General features: G+C 39.1%; 1 protein-coding gene across 2 annotated transcripts; it reads right to left on the bottom strand.

Annotated features, from left to right (window-relative positions):
- Positions 1-1135: 1135 nt before the first annotated feature.
- On the bottom strand, positions 1136-6752 carry MCM6 (minichromosome maintenance (MCM2/3/5) family protein). 2 transcript variants are annotated; one of them, XM_087694896.1, is made up of 18 exons: positions 6485-6752; positions 6201-6380; positions 5987-6112; positions 5343-5505; positions 5061-5254; positions 4773-4971; positions 4618-4695; positions 4287-4516; positions 4037-4151; positions 3816-3890; positions 3568-3708; positions 3256-3459; positions 2960-3121; positions 2752-2807; positions 2541-2662; positions 2082-2201; positions 1860-1990; positions 1136-1770 (listed from the first exon to the last, which is right to left on the bottom strand). In XM_087694896.1, the coding sequence occupies exons 1-18, from the start codon at positions 6553-6555 to the stop codon at positions 1642-1644; spliced, it is 2496 nt and encodes an 831-aa protein (XP_087551022.1). In that variant the 5' UTR covers positions 6556-6752; the 3' UTR covers positions 1136-1641. The 2 variants fall into 2 exon arrangements, with proteins under 2 accessions (XP_087551022.1, XP_087551023.1); XM_087694897.1 differs by having other exon boundaries at positions 2082-2192.
- Between the last annotated feature and the right edge of the window lie 3272 nt (positions 6753-10024).

Here is a 10024-nt window from a genome sequence, read left to right as displayed (position 1 = left end):
AGAGCATGTGCTAAGAGCACAAGGCCTATTGCCATGATTATTGGCCTTCTAATCCAACATGGAGAGACAAAGACAAATGCAACTAGGTAGAGTGTCATATTTACACTTGCAAGCCATGTCATGCATGGTAAGGTCAAGGCCTCTATCCTATCATAGAGCACCAAGACGAAAAAGAAGTATGTAATAAAGTGATTAAGGATATTGAAGTGTTTTTTTGGGGGAAATTTTTAAATTTGAGTTTGGGAACTTATGTTACGTTCAAAATCATTTTAATGGTTCAATTATCAAACCTAACATCGAGACATCAAGGCACCTGAAAAGTGAGTTGCATATATATATACATATATATACATATATACATATATATGTATGTATATATATATATATATATATATATATATATATATATATATATATATATATATATATATATATATATATACATATATACATATATATGTATGTATATATATATATATATATACATACATATATATATATATATAGAGAGAGAGAGAGAGAGCCCTCCCTCCCGTGATTCTTGCCCCTTTAAGGCATGTTGCACTTCTTGCATGCCTAGAGAGAGAGAGAACGTTCTCTTCCATGGCCAACTGCCCACCATCCCTTTGCCATTGCCATTGCTTCTACCATCATCGCTACAACACCCACAACCACAATTGAGAGAGAGCTAGAGCCCCAACAACCACAATCATAGTTGAGAGAGGGGGAGAGAGAAAGAGAGGCACCCAACAAAGCACAAATAGAGAGAGATCACGCTAACTTGGGGCCTTTTGCCACAATTATTGGCCTTCCGTTCCAATACAAAGAGAGACAAATGCAACTCGATAGTGTCGTAATGCCAATTGCAAGGACCATCATGCATCGCAAGGCCAAAACCTCAATCTTAATCATGGAGCAACATCCACATAGCAATGTGAAATAGACAAAAATGCCTACAAACATTAGAGCACTAAGGGAGGGAGGTGAGGAACTCTGGCTCATATCTAACAAGGACAATTTAAACAATGAACTATTTTCTAGGGGAAATTTTTGAATAAATTAGGGAGCTTGCGTCAGGTTTAAAAACATTTTGGTAATTCAATTAATAACCAAACGTGCAACCAAAATAATAATATAATAATATAGATGGTGATCCTCATGGTGCAAAGTTTAGGAGTTTGCCGAGAACGTGCTGCATTTTGACTCAGATTGCAGAAATTTCGAAGTTTCCTGCCCTCGCTCCCAAATTTCCAATAAATACCTCACTCGCAATTAAAATCCTACCGTACGGAGCTCTCTCTCTCCCTCTCTCCGTGTGCACTGTTCGGGCGCTCGTTAAGCTCCAGAATCTGAGTATATATTTCATGATACAGAAGGAGCGGCGTGTACCTAGTAGGAGACTATTATTTTACACTCTTACCAAAGAAGAAACCCTCTCGGTAGTCTTTCCTTCAGGGAGGGGATTGGCGCATATCCTGTGCTCCCTCGGGTAATAAATTGTGAATACAGAAGTGCAGTGGCACGTTATCGAGAAATGGCCCTGTTCCAGGATCGGCTTTCTTTTCTTTTCCAGGTCCATCCTCTGGAATATTATCATGTCTCGAGGGTCCTCCCATGTGTGGAGTTTTTGACAAAATCCTCTTAATCGAGGACATAGTTGGGATTGACGGCCAGAATCCGCTGTTCAGTTGCAGCAGCTTGATCGACAGCAGCATCCCCAGCAGTACCATCATCAAGTACCACCAACACTCCCTCCCTTCTGATCAGATGCTGGAGGAAGGATGGACAACCATTAATTACCACACCATCAACACACGGGAGTTTTATGTCTTAATACAGGCAAAAAGGTGGAAGCATACCTGTATGATAGCCCTGACCCGCTTGATTTCCTCAACGACCTCACTCATGTTACTGAATAATCCTTGGGCATTTTGCTCTTCAACGTACCAGCGCACCAAGTCTGACTGCTTAAGGCCGGCCATCCCTGCATCTGTGACCAGATTACATAACCAGTTAAGAGTAAATAGTTTATTGTTTCAGACTCCTACCTGATTTCACTTTCAGCAACAAATCAACAGTACCTTCCTCCATGGACTCCTCGTGCTGGCGGAGCCTAATAACGATGGCTCTGGTGACCTTTTGAAAATCTTCATATGTGACTTTCAGTTTCCTTTTGTCAGCTTCATCCATGACTGTATCATCTTAAAGCAGTGACAAAATGTCTTAGCGTGATTATAACTACTGAATAAATCATTTGGTTGTAGTTCTGAAACCTAATAGCATCAGAAAATGGGAAGATTAACCAAGTGAGCATGAGTTCTAATATTAAGCAGCATTTGACTAGAGTTGGGACTTGGACTACAAGGCGGAGGAGAAATGAAAACAATAAAGGAGTAGTTCATAGTGGATTTTAGGTCTGTAGCAGTCAAGGACCAACAACTAAACAGAGTTAGTAGTAAAAAGAACTGATGAATGGATTGCCTTGGTACTTAGTAGTGTAAGCTTCTCAGTGCTCGGATAGGTATATTCCTACTCTTTACCTGCCGATCGTGCTTCATTTTCTTGTGAATCACCATTAGGCCTCAAGTGTACATCAGTAAGCACGTCCTCTGGAACCTCACCATCTTGGAAATCATCAAGATCGATTTCATGAGAATCCACACTGCAACATGGAAGAGGATACACAAAGATGAACAATAACCCCATCATTGTGCACAATAGAACATGAAATGCAACACTTGCGATTCCTACCTGATGATGGAAGTTCCCAACAAGCGCTTAGCCTCCAGTACATGACCACGGCGAACCTGATTCACACAAGCAAAGACTGTAAGGCACAGCACTGGTGTAGCTAAAACTGCTGCTACGGTCAATGACAGCTATTGCGTCTGCAGGCGGAAATGCTTGATATCCGTAAACCCCAATTGTAGTCGGACATAATTAGAAGGGACTAACATGCCTGAGTCTCACAGTGGACGCGAGCAATGGCTTCTGACAACCTGATCAAGGCTTCAAGCTGCCGGACTGTGATGCGATAAGCCACTTGACTGCCTGGGACAGCATCCCCTCGCCTGAGTGTCACATAAGCTTCCACGAGAGCTTCTTTAGCTTTCTCAGTTAACTGCAGGGAGCACAAGACAAAGCGCATGGGCTAAACCATCTAGAGCAGTTAACCACTACTTCAATGATGTGATTAAAAGCCAAAAAATAAGACAAAGACATGAGATATCAGTTAAGTTAGGAGAGGGCGAGCACCTTAGGCTTCAGCGTCCGTGCATAGGCTATGTAGCGTTGAAGTTGAGCAAGCGTGAACTCAGAAGACAAGGCTTCCTCTTGCCTCTGATGGACACTAACCATATGACGTGCAATGTTGTAGTCCAGATCATCATCTGGCTCATCTATCATGACATGAACCAGATCGAATCTCGAGAGAATAGCAGGAGGAAGAGCAACGTTGTACTGTGGGATACATATATGGGAAATTTGAATGTTGTGATGGTTGAATGATGCACACTCCCAAAAAAAAAAGGTTTACCAAAAAAGAGTTAAAACTGAAGAATAGCTTGCCTTGAGAGGCTTAGACTTGTCATATCTTCCCCCAGTAGGATTTGCAGCTGCCAAAATTGAAGTCCTAGCATTTAAAGTTGCTTGGATCCCAGCTTTAGTGATACTTATAGTTTGCTGTTCCATTGCTTCGTGAATTGCAACCTTCACAGTTGTTAGATTATGAGCTGGTTAGAACTTAGTACTGTCTACCTCTGGTCAAAGCAGAACAAATTCACGTGTCTCTACATAAGGAAGCCAAAGCAAGAAACCTGGTCTTTGATGTCCATTTTGTCAAATTCATCAATGCAGCATATTCCGTTGTCCGCCAGCATGAGAGCACCGGCCTGATTGAACCAAACAAAAGATCAAGTCAATCTCGCATTACCTGCTTCTTCCCTCCCTTTCTTGCTTTGAGTTGACAGTATCACACTTTTAAAGATTTTGATCAGACTTCCATCGGATTGGATCTGCAAAGGAATAAGCTCCATACCTCAATGCAAAACTCCCCTGTTTCAGGTTCTTTTACGACACTGGCAGTTAACCCAGCAGCTGAGCTGGACTTCCCTGATGTGTAAATAGAGCGTGGCATGAAGTCTGAAACATACCTGCACGACCAAAAATCCAGAACAGAAAAGGCATCGATACAATTACAGCAATTCAAAAGCCTACTGCCAAGCACTATGGGCTGACTGTTGAAACCATGGAGAAACTATTGCAGCATACAGGAAAAGGCAACTTACTTGAGAAACTGGGATTTTGCACAGCTAGGATCACCAACAATACAGACATTGATGTCCCCCCTTAGGTTAATACCTTCGTGAGTTCTCTTGTGAACACCACCAAACAGCATCAGCAAGATGGCCCTTTTAATGTCTTGATGCCCAAAAACGGCTGGTGACACACTGTTCACAAGGCGCTCATAGATTTGGGGTAAACTTTTCATCCGGTAGATCTGTTCCATTTCTCCATGCTGCCATATTCCAAGTCAATGTAGATGAGTAACAAGGCTGAACCTCAATAGGTAGCGAAACCATAGATTTCTCCATTTACGGCTCGATTAGAATGCAGTACCGTAAACTTCACTGTTTCCTCATCCTCCCCATCTTTCTTCCCGCCTCGAAAATCTATACTCCTTTTCTTGTCTTGGGGCTGGAAACAAGCAGAGAGTTAATGCGTCTAGACCAATATTGATCATGTTGCATAGTTCAATGCCATGCTATTTGTACCTGAACCGAATTGGCTACAAATGCCAGCTTGTATGACAAGTCTCGGACACCAAGAGCCTTCAATCCTCGCAAACCCTCGGCTCCAGCACCAGCATTGTTGCGTTGAGAGGCACCTTCCCTCCGCGATTCAGCTCTCTCACCAGGAGAAGCAAGGGCAGCGAGGTCAGGTATCACTACTACTGTACCTGTAAAGATGCATCTGCGCACAAAAACAAAGCACGTGCATAAGAAGTACCGAGCTACAACCGCGTTCAAAAACAGATCGAAGGAAAATTAAGTAAGGCTCACTTGTCTCCTGCCCTTGCCTGCTCCACTATCTCGTGCCGAAGGACAATTTCCAATGTTCTAGGTAGAGAGCCTGCAGGAATTTCTTTGGAATTTTCCTGCATCCTGACCCTCTGCCAGTCAGCAAACTTGCTCTCCTGGCGTAGCAATGCCCATCGGTTTCTATTCGAGCACGTGGCATTGACGCATATGATTGGCTGTGGTATCCATAAAGCGTTGTAAGCAGGACTTGATAAGTTTCAGATGTTACAAGTCAGAATCCGATGCCGCAGCAATTTTCAATACCTGGGTGTATTTAAACTGCTGCTCCACGTTCTTCACAACTGCTCCGCAGTCTAAGCATTTAAATGTACCAAGAAGCAACTCAGGCCTCACTTCGCTTGTCCTTGTAACCACTCCACTGACAGAAACTAGCTTTCCAATTTCTGCCGTGCTCAAGTCACGCAACCTGTTCAATGAAAAAACAAGGATTTCGCACCTGGACACTCTGAATGTGAAATTGGGCACCACTGAGTATACTAAGCCATTGAAATCTCTTGTGCACAAGAGACAAATGCTACTGCCACAAAAGCAATCCCTTCATCTAGAGATCGCACGTTGTAAAGCTTCTTAATCTCAATGTGCTTTTCGTGGTATCCTAACCCGCCCACCGAGTCACATAGCTTTAATTCACACCAAGAAAGACTGAAGAACAATCGAACCAGATTTATTTTAGGTAATGGGTACAATGACAAAAAAAAAAGTGTGCAAGAGGTATTTTTCTTATCCCTCGGTTACATAACTAATAGGCAGACTAAATCGAATATACGGAAACTGCAGACTAAATCGAGTATACAAAAACTGCAGAAAGAATGACCAGAACATCCAATTTCTGCGAGAGAAACCTGGAAAGGAAAGATTCATGTAAACAGAGTGCAAAGAGGGCATACTTCTTCACAGTGGGAAGATTGAAAAATGCCAGGTGAACGTCTTTATTGGGGTCCTCCTCCATGAAGTATGTAGGTCTGTGCTGCAATACAAATCGCTTGGCAGCGGCAGAAAGGTAGGGCTCAAACCTGACATCAAGGAAAACCTCGTGAGCACTTCATAATGAGCGGGGCGGAGCGTAGCGCACTCTGACGGATAGGGGAAGCATTTCCTAACCTAAGGAACTCCTCAGAGATGGCCACTTGCAGTGCATCATCGAAGAGCATGACATGGTTGAAATCCACAAACATGGTGGTAGACTCTTTGGACCTCATCACCTCCAGCTCTGATTCGTATACTTTGGTTCTCCCTGATGGCTCGCCGCTTACTCCTGACGTGGCGGCATCGCCAGTGAAGCTGAGCGGACACAGACAAAGTACAAACCTGGTGTTAGAGGCATGGCATGATCGGGGACGGAAGATTGCAGAAGTTGAGCGAGGAATCGGAGGGGTGGTGCTTACGAGCTGAGGAATTCGAAGAACAAAGCTCCCACATGGACGCCTCTGTCGTCGTTGAGAGCCGCATGGTCCATCTCGAGTTGCAGCTAGCTGAGACACCTCACGAGAGTAAGAGACCGGCACCACCGCACCTCACCCACACGCAGGCAGACAGACGGAGACGCAACGGGACCGGGGGAGGAGAGACAGAGAGACAGGGAGATGGGGGAGGCCTTCCTTCGTTGGCTGCGCTGGTTCCCGCCAAACCTTTTCCCGCCACTTCCCCTCGCTCATCAGCATCGTCTTTTTCTCACTGGGCCCTGCCCGCCCTAGCTAGCGGGCAGCGCGGCCTCTTTGGGCTACTAGTAGAGTTGGGAGTGCAACACCATCCACCAATGGATTGTAGCATTAAAGCAAAAACAAAGGATGATTGCAAAGCCAACAAGGAAGTCTCCATAGTAGGTCAAAAGGTGGTGGAGGTGGCCCTTGGTGTGGTTGATGGGAGTTTTTTGTTTCTATAGATGCTGGAGTGTCTCAACCTGACTTGCTCTGCAGTGCATTGCAATTACTACTATTCCAAATCATCCTATACTTTGTTAAATGCACTATCATGAGCGCAAATGCATGCGGAGGCCATGTATAGAGCCATCATACACGCTTTACCCTATTTCGTCCCATACTCCACCGCTTTCGCTTTCCATTGTGCACCTTTGTGCATGGAGCTTCCTTTCATTTGCTTTCTTGGCAATGGCTATGTTTGCAATCATGGCAATATCATCTAAGCCAACGATTCCTACCTTCCTAATAATAATTTTGAGCATCTAGTGTGCCTCTATAAGCTAGGGCTAAGGCTCATGTTTTTTAATATTTACCAATAATAATATAATGTTAAATCATTATTATCATTGAAGCAAACATATTTATCGATTTGATGTTGACTTTAATAATTATTAATGTTATTTATTTAATGGTATAAACAATTGTTAACATCATATTAATCATTTTATTTGTTTATTAACCTTCAATCAATATAGAAATAACAATATATGAATATTTGTTACATTAGTACAACTAATTGTAATGATTAACATCAACGATCAATTTTAACATTGGTTAACCATAACAAATAATCATGAAAACTAAGATTATTGATACATCAATAATATATTAGCATTTTAAATACATAAGTACAATTTATTATATTAATTAGGATATTAGTAAATAGTATAATAAATATTTATTATATTTTAATATTCAAAATTAATATATTTTCATACATAAATGTTTTAATACAATAGTATAGCCAATAACTAATGTGTATCTACAATTAATATAATTAATATGTTATTGCTAATAAAATCATATTTTACTATCCATACAAGTAATAGTTAACACATTAGTATTCTTTTAGTTAATACATTAATTTTATTGCAGTGAGTACATTGTTGTTATTTAGTATGTTATTACTAATAAAATCATATTTTAGTATCCATACAAGTAATAGTTAATACATTGGTATTATTTTAGTTAATATGTTAGTTTTATTACAGTTAGTACATTGTTGTTAGTTGATATAGTTTATAGTTTGTATGTTGCTATAGCTAATATATGTATTACAATTATTAGTATATGATTTATATAGTGAATTTACTTATTACTAATATTAATATGCTAAATATCAACTTATTAATTAGATTATCCATACATCACCATGACGTGCATGATTAATATAATAATATCATGAATTAATATAATTAATAATAGCATATGTTATTATAAATTTTGTACTACCAACTAATAATATTATTAATATATAGATATTAAAATATAACTATTGAATATTATAAAATGACACATTATTAACATCATTATTATATTTAAAAATAATACTAAAAATATACTATTATTGTAATCTATCATATATAAATAGTGTACATGCTACCTTAGGTATATCAATATTAATGATATAGTAAAATTTAGGGATATAAATTAACTAAATATCTCTTAACTATAACACTTTGTAAGAAGCAAGTAGGGGAAGGCCTAATAAGTGGCGAATGATGTGTGGTAAACATACACGTGTAAGTGGTTGCATGTAGGTGCTTGGTTAGTGTGTGTGCACTTCCATGAAAGCATCATGTTTGGCACATGCACACATGCAAAAGTACATAACATACTCAAGGAAATTTAAATTACTATTTCTTAATATATTTGCAATCCTAATACATATATATATACATACATATATATATATATATATATATATACATACATACATACATACATACATACATACATACATACATACATACATACATACATACATACATACATACATACATACATATATATATATATATATATATATATATATATATATATATAGAGAGAGAGAGAGAGAGAGAGAGAGAGAGAGTGTGTGTGTGTGTGTGTGTGTGTGTGTGTGTCTTTCATAGGCATTAGTTATAGAAACATGGTCATTTTGGTCAACTTATTGGGCAACACAACCTATGATCAGTCCATAATCAATATCTAAACAACTATGGTAGATGGACATCAATGTTCATGAAATAATTTCAAAGGGACTTTTAAATTAGATCACATGTATTTGCCATTTTTATAACTAATTTTTTTGAAGGGTTCAAGGTTTTAAACCTTGTTCTTTAAAGTTTGAAGGTTTTTTCTAAATCTTTGCAATTCACTTTACATTAGACCTTGATTTTTCGTTAACATTGATGGACATTGTGTTTTATCAAATTGTATCTATAGTTAATAATGACAATAATAATCATCACAAAGATCAAAGTAACGGTAATATTGGTAAATCATACATGGATAAAGTAATCGTGAATTGATGATGATCAATAATCCTGTGTATGGTGGTAACATAATCAATTATCTCTTGATCCCTTAGAGAATTTTGATTCTTAATGTAGGATTTACTCATGTATTATAAACCTAAAGGAGTTGCCATGGCACGCCTTAAAAGGTTGCCATGACATGAATAAGTGGTCATGGCTTGGGTAAGGTATTAAAGGCAAATCCATGATTGCAAATCTTATTGCATATATATATTACATGTAAAAGTATAGTAGAAATCTAATAATGTTTGTTATGTAATTAGAAGTCTAATAATACATATGAAGTTATGAAAGCGTGCGTGGGTGGGTGGGTGTGTACAAACTTTAGGTGCAATGAGGTGATACTAGAGATTAATTTATAGATGCACACTTATTTATATGTATTCCTTGATACAATGTTGTACCTATGCATCTAAACAAAAGATGAAACAAATTCTCACAATGTACGTATACACAATGAATTGAGATTATTCTAGAAGCCTCAGATAGTTTTACATAATTGGAAGATTGTCAAATTTGGAAGGATATGAGTCTCTTAGGGATCTCTTTGGCAATTTTGGAAAGATATGAGTCCCTTAGGGATCTGTTAGGCAAGTGCAATGTAAGGCTATCATTTCCTTACAAAATGAGACATCGAGAACTTAAACTATGTAGACATGAGAGCCCATAAGATAGGCAATAATAGGGGCAAATTTACTCTACA

This window comes from Lygodium microphyllum, chromosome 15 (genome assembly GCF_053477565.2).
Source record: "Lygodium microphyllum isolate KBCC chromosome 15, Lygodium_microphyllum_v1.1.10, whole genome shotgun sequence".
NCBI classification, from domain to species: Eukaryota; Viridiplantae; Streptophyta; class Polypodiopsida; order Schizaeales; family Lygodiaceae; genus Lygodium; species Lygodium microphyllum.
This window is presented reverse-complemented; position numbering and strand designations above follow the sequence as displayed.

Bases quoted from the DNA above. Each gene is read 5' to 3' on its own strand.
- MCM6 (XM_087694896.1), bottom strand. From the start codon at position 6,555: ATGGACCATGCGGCTCTCAACGACGACAGAGGCGTCCATGTGGGAGCT. The intron at 6,113-6,200 runs GTTAGGAAATGC...CCTTGATGTCAG, and splicing joins ATCTCTGAGGAGTTCCTTAG to GTTTGAGCCCTACCTTTCTG. The intron at 1,771-1,859 runs GTATGCTTCCAC...TCCTTCCTCCAG, and splicing joins GGGTCAGGGCTATCATACAG to CATCTGATCAGAAGGGAGGG.